The 17,239-nt window shown below is 35.9% G+C and overlaps 1 protein-coding gene across 1 annotated transcript; it reads left to right on the top strand.

Moving 5' to 3' along the window:
* Positions 1–4,058: 4,058 nt before the first annotated feature.
* On the top strand, positions 4,059–5,815 carry LOC116666011 (vomeronasal type-1 receptor 4-like). The gene is given in 2 exon segments (XM_032487855.1): positions 4,059–4,286; positions 4,288–5,815. Coding segments are annotated over 2 exon segments (942 nt in total). The 5' UTR covers positions 4,059–4,154; the 3' UTR covers positions 5,098–5,815.
* The last annotated feature ends 11,424 nt before the right edge of the window (positions 5,816–17,239 follow it).

Below are 17,239 nucleotides of genomic sequence, written 5' to 3'. Positions count from 1 at the left end.
TGCCTTTTCATCTTCCTTTTTGTTTTTTCCTTTCTCCTACCAGATTTTTGGCATCTTTGTCTTTTGAAGAGGACAGTGTTCTGTCAGAGTTCCGCAGGTGCTCTGGTTGGCTGAGTGGGTCCCTGGATGTGAGTCTTGGTGTATCTGTGGGAGAGGGTGAGCTACATGTGTCCTACTCTGCCATCTTGGCCTCCTCCTCCATGTTTAGATTTTATTTTAAATTTAAATTTTAAAACTTGTGGTATAATTGATTTATAACTATATGTATTTTAGGTATACATCATAGTGATACACAATTTTTAAAGGTTATAATCCATGTGTCGTTATAGTAAAATATTGGCTATATTTCCTTTGCTGTACAGTATATCCTTGTAGTGTATTTCTTTTTTACACAGTAGTCTCTTTTCTGTATCTGTTACTCTGTTTCTTTTTGTTTATTGTCACTAGTTTGTTCTAATTTTTATTTATATGGACAGGAGCCCCACAAGACAACATATCTCAAGGGCCTTTTTGTATCCTTCATGTATCTCTGCGTGTGTGTGTGTGTGTGTGTATTTTTTAATCCCCTATCATCTAGAATACTTTCACTGTTAACCTTAACCCTAACCCTAACTCTAACCTGTGACAAAATGGATAAGTGTTGTTTTAAGTAGCTAGTATCATGGAAATCTGTGACACCAACAGTTGAAATCCAGTATGTGTAGAAACACAATAATAGAATAAAAATAAAATTAAGTAATAATCCCAATTATACACTAGAACAGATGCCACCTTTGTAAATGATGTGACCTACACAGGATTATTTCCAAAATATACATACAGCTCATACAGTTTAATGATTTAATAAAAGCCCCAAGCAATTGATTCAAAAAATGGGCAGAGACCTAAATACACATTCTTCCAAAGAAAACATACATACGGCCCATGGGCAGGTGAAAATATTCTTGTTATTGCTAATTTTTAAAAAGTGCAAATCAAAACTCCAATGAAGTATCACCTCATACCAGTGAGAATGGCCAACCTTTAAAAGGCTACAAGTAATAAATGCGTGAGAAGGCTGAAGAAAAAGGAATACTCCTACACCAATGGTGAGAATGTAAATTGGTGCAGGCCCTATGGAGAATAGTATGGAGGTTGCTCAAGAAATTTAAACTAGAGTTACCCAGCAATTTCACTCCTGAGCAGATGGATGAGAGAAACTCAAATTTGAAAAGATAAAATCACCTGATTATTCACAGCAACGCCATTCACAGCAGCCAAGTCATGGAAGCAGCCTAAATGTCCATGGACAGATGAATGGATAAGGAAGATGTGGTATATCTATACAATGGAATACTATTCAGCCATGAACTTGGATGAAATAATGCCATTTGCAGCAACATGGATGGACCTAGAGATTATCATCTTAAGTGAAGTAAGTCAGACTGAGAAGGACGTATTTTCTCTATTACTTACGTGTGGAATCCAAAAACGTGATTCAAATCAACTCATTTATAAAATGGAAATAGACTCACAGACACAGAAAACAAATTTATGGTTACCAAAGGGGATAGTGGCAGTAATGGGGAGGAGGTATAACTGAGGAGTTTAGGATTAACATATACACACTCCTATACATAAAATAGATAAATTACAAGGACTGTGTATAGCACAAGGAGCTATATTCAAAATCTTGTAATAAGCTTTAGTGGAAAAGAATCTGGAAAAAAATATGAATATCTATCTATGTGTGTGTATAACTGAATCACTTTGTTGTTTACCTGAAATAAATATCTGGAAATTAAGTAAACTTCAATAAAAATATTGTTTAAAAAGCCTGGGGAAAAAAACTTGCTTTCTATCAGGAGTGAGGGTCAGCATTGGTAAATGTATTTTCCTAACAGTTTATGTATTCCTTGCTGTTGAGTTGTGCAGATGAGAGCAGTGACAGCTGATGTAGTTTACTAGCATCATATTCCTCTTGTTAGTTGTATCCCTATTGATATTCCTCTCAGGACAAATTCCATTTCTTTGCTCATAACTTAATTGATGGTGCAGCTCAGTGGTATGAAATTAGAAAATAACTGTCTTGGGTAGAATTACTCTAGGAGCAGATCATCCACTGAGACACAGTTACAGCCAGTCGTTTACGTGTCAAACCTAAGTACTTCCTGCTCCCTCCGTGTGAGCCACTGACTGCTCCAGGGGTCATGGAAAAGTAAGAAGCTCTCACAAACACTCCAATAGTCTCTTAAGGTAAATCAGCTAGCAACTTATAATCATCCCTGGTAATTAGTAACTGGAAAAAAGTTCTCAAAAATAATCAGCTCTCCTAAGCCTGTTCCTGCCAGGGCTGCTGCAGGTGACGTGGTAATTGCAGCTCTGAGGGGAGGGGAGGTCGGAGGATCACCAGCTCATATCTCAGGGTCTCGCTGCCCCTCTTGTACACATACTGATGGCTTTGATCTTCATGCTGAGCCCACCATCCAGGCAGCAGGAAGCAGTCTGTGGGTTTTCTTTGTATTCATCTGAGTGGTAGAGTCTATAAAGGAAGGATTTGTATCAAAAACAGGGTAAGTGAATATTGGATAAAGGGAATCTCCTTGTATGAATGGAGTCCAGGACCAGAGCCATGCAGGAGGGTGGAAAAAATCCTGAGGCATGAAGTGAGATAGTGAAGAGAGCTGGGGTCCTAGAACTCTCACCATCCCTGATGGCTCCTAGTGTCATGTGTGTAGTCCTTAATTACAATGATCGCTGAGGTTTAATGCAATTGATGATGAAATTTGATTTGTAATGTGCTTAGGGTCTATAGTTTCCAAGTCATTCTCCTATTCAGTGTACTTTACAGGAATCATAGACAGAATTTTCAGGTGTCAGAGGTGTGTCCTTAATACTCCATACTTGTAACACAGAGTAGGATGCATGTACAGGGGTCATCTGATTCTGGACAGAAAAAGTGTGTTTGACAGCTGTTGCTGAAATAGAAATGTTATCTCTAGCTCTTGGTGTATGAGGAGCTTAATAAGTTTAGTAAGTGTGTCTCTACAGACTATGGAGAGACTCTTCCCACTTAAAGTTAAGGAAGCAGCATTTATGAAAGTAGAGCTTTGTACTTTTCAGATACCATTTTAGGCTCAGATATTTCTTGTGATATTTCTGCTGCTTTGAAATATTATAATATCAATGCAAAAATATGTGTTCTTTATCCCATACACAAGTTACTTGCCTTAACATTCCATTTTGTAAGAGTCTTGTGTTTTCATCACTTTCAGAAATCTTGCCTTACTGCTAATACATTTATTAACTCTTGTATTAATAAATAGATATGTGTATGATCTGCATAGTAATAATTTTCTATATACCGTGCTCCATTTATCAGGCATCAGGATTTCCTGTCCCATAGTCCCTGTGACTTGTGAAATTGTACTTTTTTTCCTGGAATGAAAGTAGGTGAGTCTGTTGTCATCCTAATGTTGAGTCACTGTTGCATTCATGAAATCCATCTTGTCAGGGGTACGAACTTGCATTTTTATGCTGCAGTTGATACATCTGCACTTTCTGAGTCATCTCTAAATCTTCATTCAAAGTTTATATTTACCTGTGGAATAATTTTCATAAGCAAGTGGAACATTGTGACTCTAAATTTTAAAATAGAAGGCCACAATCTAAATTGAAATGGTAAGCTGAAATAACAAAACTAAATTTGGATCTGTTTTACTTAAAGAATAGAGGTAACTAGTATGTTTGTATATTCTGGATTAAATGCACTATCACTGTTACCAGCCCAGCCAGGTTTAAATCCCCACTAATGATCTGCCCTAACCAGAGAGTGAATTTAGATGAAATATTTAGCCTCTCTGTGCCTATGTTGTCCTCACCTTTGTAAGGAATATAATGGTGTCTGCTTTATGAATTTGTGATGAAGAAAGAAGTTACTGCATGTGTGACTTTAACAGCAGTGATTCATACATTACAAGCGTCCTTTCACGGTGAAACATTCAACCCTTGGAAATGTTGACGTCACAGGCAAAGGTTAAGTAATTATTTCAGAATAGGAACTCTTGGTGAGAGGACAATGTTGCATTTCAGCTGATGAGGTACATGTGGTCCCAAGCTTCCTATCCCCACTCAGGATCCTCTTGTTCAACTCGCAGTCATTGAGACCCGACAGGATGGCTGCCAGGGATTTGGCAGCAGGATCGATCTTCTTAATACAAACCATAATCGGACTTCTGGGGAATTTCTCTCTTCTTTACCTTTATCTCTTCCTTTATTGCATGGGACATAGGGTGAGGACTATAGATTTTGATTGTCAAGAACCTAATTGTAGGCAACATCTTGGTTCTGTTCTCTAGTGGATTCCACTATACAGTGACAAATTTTGCGTGGCATCATGTCAACAGACAATTTGAATGCAAATTTTTCCCTTATGTCCGCATAGTGGGCAGGGGAGTGTCCATTGGCACCACCTGCCTGTTGAGTGTCTTCCAGGTCATCACGATCAGTCCCAGGAACTCCAGGTTGGCAGAGCTTAAAGTGAAGGCTCTCAGGTTAGTTGTCCCTTCAATTACCCTGTGTTGGATCGTTAACATGCTGATCAATGTCATTTATCCTATCTATATGACTGGAAATTTGAGCAACACAAGCACCACAGACAGAAAAAGTTTTGGACTCTGTTCTTCTGTTCGTCTTGATCCAACCACGGAGTCATTATATGCAGCATTGATATCCTTCCCTGATGTCTTATGTTTTGTCCTCATGATGTTGGCCAGTGGCTGCACAGTTTTCATCCTGTACAGGCACAAGAAGAGGGTGCAGTATATCCTTAGGATCAAAGTCTCCTCCACATCCTCCCCTGAGACCAGAGCCACTAAAACCATCCTTCTCCTGGTGAGCACCTTTGTCTTCTTTAACACCCTTTCCTTCATCAGTAATATCATTTTGGCTGTTTTTAATAGTCTTAATTTGTTTATCATGAAAACCTCTGCAATAATGATTGCGTGTTTCCCAGCTGTCAGCCCCTTTCTGCTCATCAGATGTGACTCCAGGATTTTCAGGCTCTGCTTTGGCCGGATAAAGCATGCAGAATCCACTAAGCTTGTGAGAAGGATGTAAATTGTACTTAATTGCACTACATTTGTTTGGTAATTCACTCAATTCACTCAGAGTCCTATGTAAATTTATGAGTGGCTTACCAGACAATGGTAAACAGAACACAGAGAGCATCTTCTCTGAAGTAAGGCAGGTTATAATAATAAGTGTAATGAAATATTACATAATTTCCATATTTCTCATGTGATACTTATATAATGGCCTTTTTCACTAGTGCTTGCAACGAAGGAGTCCCAAATTCATGCAATAATAAACATCAGGTCCTGAAAAAAAATCTGGATTTTATGGCAAAGTATGTAAGTGTGTAACTGAATTCTATCACAGCAAATTTGTCAGAAATGAAATAGGCACAGAATATTAAGAAAATGTAGTTTAAAATGGAACAGTCTGTATCAGGTCATTGTGGAACTGAAGACAGTGGTGCTGGAGGGGAAATTCAGTCATTGAGGAAAGCTTTTGGGAGTCAGTCTTGCATTTGATAAAGTTCTATACTTAGAGAGATGGCAGTGATTTGTGTGAAACATGATGTTGTGTAGCGAGATGAGCGTGTGTATACATTTTCAGGTAGAAATGGCCAGAGTGAACTGAAGTGGGGCAAAGAAGAGCATAAAATTACATTTTAGCATAGTTTTCAACAACATCAGCTGATTGTGACGATTGAAAACTTTGTGAATGAAATGGAATGGCATCTGCAGAAGGCAGATTTTTCTCTCTTTTGTGAAGATGACTTGGGCATATTGTCACGAAAGAGGTTTAGAGCTGCACACTTGTGTCTCCAGTGTGATGAAATTCTTTTGTGATGGAGACGTTCATTAAATTTAGAGCACTGCAGGCAGTGCCATATGAAAGGGAAACATGAATCCAGTCTTTCTTGTGGCAACGTGGCTTCATGATCTTGAAGAAGCAAAGTGGACATTATCTCAATTCTAAGAGAGTTCTATATGCTTTTCCTATATTTACCTTCTGAAGCCAATGCCAAGGATTGAAAATTCAATAGGTGAAAAAGAAAAATTTCTTTTGACTCAATGGATATTTAGATTGATTCTTGTAACACAAAGAGAAACCAATACTTTCAGCTCACATGAGACACTTGAATATTTACCACAAACTAGATCACTAAGCAAGAAGATGAAATTATAGACACACACACACACACCTAAAAATGTTTGTGTCTCTCTCTCAGTGATCTGTGTGTATGTAAATGTATCCATATTCACATATATATATACAAAATCAATCATCTTTATTATACAGAGTTGAATATATTTGAATGACATTATGAAAAATTTTAAATAGCTCTAATTATAGTGTTGACACATCTTAATGTGAATATTACTTGAAGAGTATATTTCTTTGCTAGTTGTCTGTTAAAATTCCATAACATATTTTTTCATTTTCCTAATTCAAGTATATTATTTTGCCATCCTTCTTGAAATAACATTCAATGAACATCATAAAAAATTTTGGTTAAAATTTGTGTATTTCAATATAATATAAAAATGGATACATTTTGGTATCCATGGAGTTTCTTACTTGACCCATGTCAGTTTTTCTATTAATTTTTAACTATAATTCTATATTATAATTGATATCTTTCCTTTTAAAATTTTACACTCATTATTTGTTAGCTTTTACCTATAAATTCCATGATACATTTAAAGGTGAGTCACAGTATCATTTCTTGAATACTGTTAAACCCCTTTTATAATATAAGGAATGGTGAGAATAATGTACTCACTGTATCCCACCTTCTTCTCCCAGAACTCACCACCGAGGAATTTATTTACATACTTATTTGTTAATTTTTAAATTTACTTTTGTGTTCACTTTTAGTTTTCATTTCAAATTTAATTTTTAAAATTTAGGATATAATTGACTTATAATATTGTATATATTTCAGGTATATACCATAGTGATACACAATTTTAAAACATTAAACTCCATTTGTAGTTATTGGAAAATATTGGCTATATTTCCTGTGCTGTACAATATATCTGTGTAGCTTCTTTCTTTTATACATAGTAGTGTGTTTTCTATATCTGTTACTCTGTTTCTTTTTGTTTATATTCACTAGTTTGTTGTTTTATAGTCCATGTATAAGTGATATCATATAGTGTTTGTCTTTCTCTGTCTGATTTATTTCACTAATCATAGTATCCTCCAAGTATATCTATGTTGTTATGAATGGCAACAGTTCATTCTTTTTAATGGCTTAATAGCATTTTATTGGGTGTATATATATTTCATATGTATAATATATATATATACATACCATGTATTCTTTATCCATTCATCTTTCAATAACTAATTTTGTGTCCATATGTTGGCTACAAAGATATAGTTTGTAGGGAAGCCCCATCAGGCTTTCAGCTGATTTCTCAACACAAACATTGAGGTCATAAGGGAGTGTTAAGATATATACAAAGTCCTGAAAGTGAAAAAGCTTCAATCTAGGATATTCCATCGAGCAAGACTGTCCTTTGGAATAGAAGGAGAGATAACGAATTTCACAGATAAGCAAAAACTAAAGAATTCAGCAATACTAAACTTATGCTAAAAGAAATTGTAAAGGTTTATTCTCAATAGAAAACAAGCAGAACCCTACAAAAAGGACAATACCATAATTGGAAATGTGATAACTAGAATGAGTTGCAATAGAAGATGTAAAAGAGGACATCAAAATGATTAAAGCTGGGAGAGTCCAGCAAGGAAATATATATATTTTTTCTTTTTATGGTTCTTTTTAGGACGTGTTTGAGCTAATGTAACTATCAGTTTAAAGGAAGCAGATAGAGTAATGGGTTAAGATACTTAAAAAACAGGGTAACTACAAATCAAAAGCATACAATAGAGTCACAAAAAACAAAAAGAAACCAAGATGATACAAAAGAAAATTATCAAACCACAATAAGAGAAACAAACAAACAAACAAACAAAGGAACAAAGAAGAAATACCAAATCAACTGGAAAACTAAGTTAAAAATGGCAGTAAACACACCTCTATCAATAATTGCTGTAAACATCAGTGGACTAAATGTTTCAATCAAAAGACATAGAGTGGTAGATTGGGTAATAATACAAGAGCCTACAAAATGCTGCATAGAAGATACACACTTTAGGGGTAGGGACGCTCATAGATTGAAAGTGAAAGGAAGAAAAAAATATTTCATGAAAATGGAAATTACAAGACAGTAGGAGTAGCAATACTGATATCACACAAAATGGACTTTAAAACAAAGTCCATAACGAGAGGTACGGAAGGACACTATATAATGATTAAATGAGCAATATAAGATGACGACATTACCCTCATTAACATATATGCACCCAATATGGAAACACCTAAATTCATAAAGCAAATACTAACCCATAAAGGGAGAAATTGATGAGAACACAATCACAATAGGGGACTTTAACATCCCATTAGCATCATTGGACATATCTTCCAGACAGAAAATCAATCATCCAACAAAGATATTAATTGGCACAATAGAACAGTTGGACTTTCTAGGATATTACATCTCCCCCAAAAGAGACTATGTTCTTTTCAAGCGCATGTGGAACGTTCTATAGGATAGATTATATGCTGAGACACAAAAGAAGCCTCAACAAATGTAAGAGGATAGAAATTATTTCAAGCATCTTTTCTCACCACAATGCCATGAAAGTAGAAATCAACCATAGAGATACAAAATGGATAGAAACACAAACACAGAAAATCGATGGGATGCAGCAAAAGCGGTCCTAGGAGGGAATCTGATCATGATACAGGCCTTCCTGAAAAAACAACAACAATCTCAAAACAACCTAACCTACCAACAAAAAGAATTGTAAAGAGAAGAGCAAAGAAAACCTAAAGTCAACAGAAGGAAAGAAATAATAAAGATCTGGAAGGAAATAAATCAAATAGAGGTTAAAAAAACAATAGAAACAGTCAGTTAAACCAACAGATGGTTTTTTGGCAGAGTAAATAAAATTGACAAGCCTCTAGCCAGATTCACCAAGAGTAAATGAGAGAGAACACGAATAAACAAAATAAGAAAGGAAAATGGAGAAATTACAACCAACATGCCAGAAATACGAGATGCCAAATATACAAAGAACTCATACTGATCCTTCTCAAACTCTTCCAAGTGATTGAAAAGAAGAGAGTACTCATAAACTCATCCTGTGAAGCCATCATCAACCTGATACCAAAACAAGATACACTACCTAAAAGGAAAATGACACGCCAATATGATTGATAAACATACAAACAAATGTTCTCAACAAAGTAATAGCAAACAGAATCCAACAGAACATAAAAAAGATCATACATCATGATCAAGTTGGATTCCTCACAGGGATACAAGAATGGTTCAACATATGCAAATAAATCAATGTGATACGGCACATGAACAAAAGAAACACAAAATTAACATGATCATCTCAATAGATGCAGAAAAAGCCTTTGAGAAAATTCAACACCCATTTATGATAAAGCTCTTACCAAAGTTAGTATACAGGGACCTTATCTCAACAAAATAAAACCTAGTTATGACAAACGCACAGCCAGCATAATACTCAAAGGTAAAAAACTGAAAATCTTCCCACTAAAGTCTGGAACAAGACAAGGATGACCTCTCTCACTGCTTCTATTCAACATAGCCTTGGAAGTCCTAGCCATAGCAATCAGGCAAGAAAAAGAAATTAAAGGGATCCAAATTGGAAGAGAAGAAGTAAAATTGTCACTAAAAGTGGATGACATGATACTATATATACAAAACCCTAAAAGCTCCACAGAAACACTATTAGGGCTGATAAAAGAATTTGGCAAGGTAGCAGGATACAAGATTAACATACAGAAATCAGTTGCATTTCTTTACACTGACAATGAAATAGCAGGAAAAGAAAGGAAAGAAACTTTTACAATGGTATCCAAAACAATAAAATACTTAGGAATAAATCTGACCAAGTAGGTGAAAGACTTGTACATGGAGAACTACGAAAACATTGATTAAGGATTTCAAGATGACTTAAAGAAATGGAAATATATACCATGTCTTTGGGTTAGAAAAATCAATATTTTTAAAATGGCCATACTGCACAAGGCAATCTACAGATTTAATGCAACCCTATCAAATTAGCCAGGACATTTTTCACAGAATTAGAAGAAATAATCCAAAAATTTATATGAGTCACAAAAGACCCAGAATTGCCAAAGTAATAGCAAAGGAAAAGAATGAACCAAGAGAAAAAAACCTTCCCAAACTTCAGACAATACTAGAGAGCTACAGTAATCAAAACATCATGGCACTGGCATAAAAACAGACATATTGATCAATGGATCAGAATAGAGAGCCCAGAAATAAGCCCACAAGCCCACGGTCAATTCATCTTTGACAAAGTAGGCAGGAATATACAATGGAGAAAAGACAGGCTCTTCAGGAAGTGGTGTTGGGAAAACTGGATAGCAGCGTGTAAGTCAATGAAGTTAGAATGCTCCCTCACACCATACACAAAAATAAACTCAAAATGGCTTAAAGAGTTAAATATAAGACACGACATGTTCAAACCCCTAAAAGAAAACATAGGCAAAACATTCTCTAACATACATCTTAGCAATGTTCTCCTAAGGCAGTCTACCCAGGTAATAGAAATAAGAGCAAAAACAAACAAATGGCACCTAGTTAAACTTAAAAGCTTTTGCACAGTGACGAAAACCATGAGCAAAACAAAAAGGCAACCTATGGAATATTATTTTGGCTATTTTTAATAGTCTTAATTTTTTTGTGTGTGAAAATCTCTGCAATAATCATTGTGTGTTTCCCAGCTGTCAGCCCCTTTCTGCTCATCAGTCATGACTCCAGGATTTTCAGGCTCTGCTTTGGCCGGATAAAGCAGGCAGAATCCCCTAACCTTGTGAGAAGGATGTAAATTGTATTTATTTGCACTACAATTGTTTGCTAATTCATTCAGTTCACTCAGAGTCCTAAGTATAATTATGAGTGTCTTACCAGAGGATGGGAAACAGGACACACAGAGCATCTTCTTTGAAGTAAGGCAGGTTATAATAGTAATTGTAATGAAAAATTATATAATTTACATATTTTCATGTAATAGTATTGTAATCGCCTTTTTTTTTTTAACTAGTGCTGCAGTGAAGGATTTCAGAATTTATGCAATAATCAACACCAGGTCCTGAAAAAAAATCTAGATTTTATGGCAAAGTATATGAGTGTGTAACTGAATTCTATCACAGTAAATTTTCCAGACTTGTAGTAGGCACGGAATCTTAGAAAAGCTACGTTAACATGGAACCCCCTGTGTCGGGTCATAGTGGAACTGAAGACAGTGGTGTTGGTGGGGAAATTCAGTCATGAGGAAAGCTTTTGGGAGTCAGTCTTGAGTTGGGTAACATTCTATCCTTAGAGACACAGTCATCATTTATGTGAAATATGACCTCTTGTAGGGAGAATAGCATTTTTAAAGATCTTCAGATAGAAATGGGCAGAGGAAACCGGAATGAGGTAAAGAGCATAGAATTCCATTTTAGCATATCTTTAACAACATCAGGTGATTGTGACAATTGAAAAAGATGTGAATTGCGTGGAATTTGGATCTGTAGAGAGCAGATTTTTGTGTCTTTTGTGAAGATGACTTAGGCATTTTGGCAAGAGAGAGCATTGGAGGTGTACGCTGATGTCTCCAAAGTGATGAAATTAGTTATGTTGGAAACTTCCATTAAATTCAGGACCATTGCAAGAAGAGCCATTTGAACGGGAAACGCATAATCCATTCGTTTATGTGGAGTTTGTGGCCCCTTGATTTTCAAGGAGGAACATAGATGTTGACCCAATTTTAGGAGATGTTTTTATATTATTTTGTCTGTATTTACATTCAGAAGCTGATGCAAAGTATTGAGTATTCAACAGTTTGAAGAACAAAAATATAACTTTGAACCAATGTATATTTCGATTGAACCTTGTTCCACAAAGAGAAACCGATATTTTTAGCGTACACAAGACACTTGAATATTTACCAGAAATTATATCACAAAGCAAGAAGAAAACATATAGACACACACATATGTACACATGTATATGTCTTTGCAAGTTCTCTGTGTATGTATGTGTGTACATATAAATACATATACATAGAAAGTCAGCCATGTTTTTCTCTCTCAATTGGTATATTTGAATCCTTCATAGTAGCACTAATTACAATATTGACCAGTCTTAATGTGTATGTTATGAGGGATATATTTCTATGCTAGTTGTTTGTTAAAATTCCATACAATGTATTTTTCATTTTCCTACTTTAATGCTATTCTTTGGCCATCTCTCTTGTGAAAACATTCAATGAACATGGTAAAACTGCTTTAATTAAAAAATTTGTCTGCTTAAATTTAATATAGTAATTGATACATTTGGGTATCAATAGAGTTTATTTTCTTATTTTAACTGCTACCTTTTCTATTAAATTTTAAATATAATTCTGCATTATATTCAATATCTTTTCTTTGAAAGTTGTGTACTCCTTATTTGTTAGTTTTTACCTAGAAATTTCAGCATAGATTTACAAGCAAATCACAGTGTCATTTTATCTAATACTATTGAACCCCACCTTTACAATATAAATGCATTGAGACAATAACCCATTCACTGTATCCCATCATTTTTTTCCCAGAAGACTCCAAAGGGGAATTTATTTACTTACTTATTTATGTGTTTATTTATTTACTTTTATCCACTTTTTATTGTTATTTTTTGAAGTTAATTTTTTAAAATTGTGGTATTGATTATTTATGATATTATACATATTTTATGTATACAACATAGTGATTCACAATTTTTAAAGGATATGCTCCATTTATAGTTATTATAAAATATTGGCTGTATTTCCTATGTTGTACAATATATCCTTGTAGCATATTTATTTAATACATAGTAGTTTGTATTTCTTTTTAAAATTTTTTATATTGAAATATAGTTGATTTACAATATTATTTTCAGGTGTACAGCAAAGTGATTCAGTTATACATATACATACATATATTTCTTCTTTTCAGATTGTTTTCCATTAGATGTTATTACAAGAAATTGAATATAGTTCCCTGTACTATATCATAGGTCCTTATTTTTTTATCCATTTGGTATATAGCAATGTGCATTTGTTAATCCCCAACCCCTAATTTATCCCTCCCTGCCCTTTCCCCTTTGGTAACCATAGCCTGTTTTCTATGTCTATGAGTCTGGTTTGGGTTTGTAAATAGAATTTATCCATTTTTTTCCAGATTCCACATATAAGTGATATTATATGATACTTGTCTTTCTCTTTCTTACTTACTTCACTTAGTATGATAGTCTCTAGGTCCATCCATGTTGCTGCAAATGGTGTTATTTCATTCTCTTTATGGCTGAGTACTATTCCATTGTACATATGTGTGTATATCATGTCTTCTTTATCCAGTCATCTGTTGATGGACATTTAGCTTTCCATGTCTTGGCTATTGTAAATAGCACTGCTGAGAACTCTGGGGTGCATGTATATTTTTAAAGTAGTGTTTGCATTTTCTTTAGATATATACCCAGGAGTGGAAATGTCTGGGTCATATGGTAGTATTATTTTTAGTTTTTTGAGGAACCTCCATACTGTTTTCCACAGTGTCTGCACCAATTTACATTCCCACCGACAGCGGAGAGGGTTCCCTTCTCTCCACGACCTTGCTGACATTTGTTAGTTATGGTCTTTTTGGTGATGGCCGTTCTGACAGCATATACTATCTTTCTGATTGGTGAGATGCTTTTTAAAAATTTAAAAGCAAATGCACAGTTCTTAAGTGCAGAGCTTCATGAAAGTTCAGGGTGAACCCATTTCTGTACTCAGCACCTAGATTAGTAAATCAAATATTGTCAGAGCCCCAGAAGCTCCCTCCCAGTCACTGTTCCTCAGGGTAACCACTTCTCTGACAGCTAACAGGGGAAGTCACTTTAGCCGGTTTTGCATTTTAAATAAAGGAAATAATAGAGCATTAACTTTTTCATATTTGGCTTTTGTCATTCCTCACGTCGTTTGTGAATTCATTGCTGTGTGTTGTTACTGATCATTTGTTTGCCTTGCCGTGTAGGATTCTACCATGTGAATATGAAACGCTTACTTTAATCATTCCACTGTTCAGTGACATGTGGGTGGTTTTCAGTTTGGGAGTATTAGGAATAGTGCTCAGAAAAACTGAGAACATATCCTGATGAGGCACATACCCATTTCTGCTGGCTATCTAGGTGACTGACGGACTTGTTGGGTGACAGATTTGTATCTACCTTTTAGAGACAGTGCCAAAGAGGTTTGGGAAATGTACCAATTTTCACACCCACCAGCAGTGTAGGAGATTCTTGGTTTACCCACATCCTTGTCAACACTTTGACTCTTCCCCCCATTTTTAATTTAGACTTCTGATTGGTATGTGATAGTATCAAGTAGTGATTATACTTCCTCACTATGGAAGTTGAGCATATTTTCACATATTTATTTATATTTATTGTGTAACCTCTTTTTCTTTTTTTGGGGGGAAGTAATGATATATATATACACACATATATAATGTCTGTGTATGTATGTATATGTATGTATGTATAATATATATATATGTATAATTACTTCCCCACACACATTATATATATATATATTTTTTAATAGAGGTACTGGGGATTGAGCCCAGGACCTCGTGCATGCTACACACATGCTCCACTACTGAGTTATATCCTCCCCACGGGGCAACCTCTTTTTGAAGTATGTGGTAGTTTATTTTTATCAATTTTTCTATTGTGTTGTGTTTTTCTTATTGTTTTATAATAGTTCCAAATATCCATGGGATGTGATGTCTTTCTTGGTTCTCTTTATGTCATTCTCTCTCTCTCTCTCTCTCTCTTTCTCTCTCTCTCTCTCTCTGTGTGTGTGTGTGTGTGTGTGTGTGTTTGTCTTGATGAGGAGAGTCTTAATTTTAACGTAACTTGATCTTTCCTCCTATAAAATATTTAGTATTCTGCTTATGAAATATTTCCACGTTCTAAGACAACTGAGATGCTCTCTGTTTTATTTTTAAAACTTTATTTAGCTTTAAAACTTAGATCAGCAATCCATCCAGAACTGACTTGTTATATGTGTGCTTCATGGACTATATATATTTCTTTTCTGATAAGCTACCAAATTTCAGTTCGTTCAGAATCTGTGACATTAACCTTTTTTTTTTCATTTGCTCTCCCCACTCAATGTTCACCCATGTTTTTTTAATTAAAAAATTCTTTAAAATTTTTATTTATTTATTTAGTGGGGAAGGTAATCAGTTTTGTTTGTTTGTTTATTTAATTGAGGTACTGGGGATTGAACCCAGGACCTCGTGCATGCTAAGCACGTGCTCTACCACTGAGCCGTACCCTCCCCCCTCACACAGGTTAATGTCACCTCACCCATGAAGTCTCTCGATAAATCTGTCTCTTTGTCCCTCCTTCAGGGTTTTAACAACCCCGCAGCACCACACAGCCAAGGTCAGTTATGGTATCACAAATCTTCAGTGAATCCCTTTACTCAATTATTCCCAAACTTTGAAGAAAATTGTGTACCTTAATGGGAGAATTCTCCGTGAGCCTCTCAAAATTTTTTTCATGTCTTGTATTAGCTTCTGCCCTGGACCACTTTGAAAGGATTTTTTTTTAATTGTAGTATAGTCAGTTTACAATATTGTATCTCTTTCTGGTGTACAACACAATGTTTCAGTCATACATATACATATGTATATTTGTTTTCATATTCTTTTTCATTATAGGTTACTACGAGATATTGAATACAATTCCCTGTTCTATACAGTAGAAATGTGTTGTTTACCTATTTTATATATAGTAATTAGTATCTGCAAATCTCAAACTCCCAATTTATGCCTTCCCACCTCTCTTCTTCCCCCTAGTAACCATAAGTTTGTTTTCTATGTCTGTGAGTCTATTTTTGTTTTGTAAATAAGTTCATTTGTGTTTTTTTTAGATTCCATGTATAAGTGATATCATATGGTATTTTTCTTAATCTTTCTGGCTTACTTCACTTAGAATGATGATCTCCAGGTCTATCCATGTTGCTGCAAATGGCATTATTTTATTATTTTTATAGCTGAGTAGTATTCCATTGTATAAATACACCACAACTTTTTTATCCAGTCATCTATCAATGGACATTTAGGTTGTTTCAATGTTTGGCTATTGTAAATAGTGCTGCTGTGAACATTGAGGTGCATGTATCTTTTTAAATTAAAGTTCCCTCTGGGCCATATGCCCAGGATGGGATTGCTGGATCATACGGTAAGTCTATTTTTAGTGTTTTGAGGAATCTCCATACTCGTTTCCACATTGGCCGCACCAAACAGCATTCCCACCAACAGCGTAGGAGGGCTTTCTTTGAAAGGATTTTTGTGTAACAGCCTCAGAAGATGGCAGTAATGTCTGTCTTGGGGGCCAGGACGGGTTCATTACCTAACAAATATAAAAACGATAATGCCTTCCTCGAAGGCAAAGGCTGGTCCGTGTACTTATAACCCACCTGAAGAGACTGGATTCCAGCATGCTGCTCTCCGGCTGTGACACGAGCCCCCCCTACCCCCACCCCAGCTGCGTGCAATGTCCCCGGCCCTCTTTGCCTGGCTGCCGTGGGGCCTGTGGGGGCAATGACGGCCGATGGGAAATTCTTGCTGCCTGTTGTGCCACGGATAATCACACCTTCTGTCTCAGCCCCAGGCGGCTCACGGCTCGGGCCAGCATCCATGGAACTGGCAAGGTAACTTGGTCGGCAAATGGGGTAAAGTCTTAGGTCCTTCACATTTCTTGCCAGTCTCGGCAATAAGGACGGGGTAGTGACTGAGTATGACAAGGATCAGCCTTTGTGCGTTGTCACAATAGCAGAGGGAAGCTAACTTGATGAGGTAGTTGGGGGACTATCGCAGTCTGTTTGGGCGGCTCTCACAGACTGGGTGGCTTATAAACATCAGTTGGTACCTCTGAGTTCTAGAGGCTGGAAGTCTGAGATCAGGGTGCCAGCATGGTCAGGGAGGGCTGTCTTCTGGGCTGCCGACTTCTTGTATCTTCACAAGGCAGAAGGGGGCAAGGGAGCTCCCTTAGGCCTC

The sequence above is a fragment of the Camelus ferus genome, chromosome 9 (assembly GCF_009834535.1).
Source record: "Camelus ferus isolate YT-003-E chromosome 9, BCGSAC_Cfer_1.0, whole genome shotgun sequence".
NCBI lineage: Eukaryota > Metazoa > Chordata > Mammalia > Artiodactyla > Camelidae > Camelus > Camelus ferus.
Note: the sequence above shows the minus strand (reverse complement) of the source record. Positions and strands in the feature narration are given on the sequence as shown.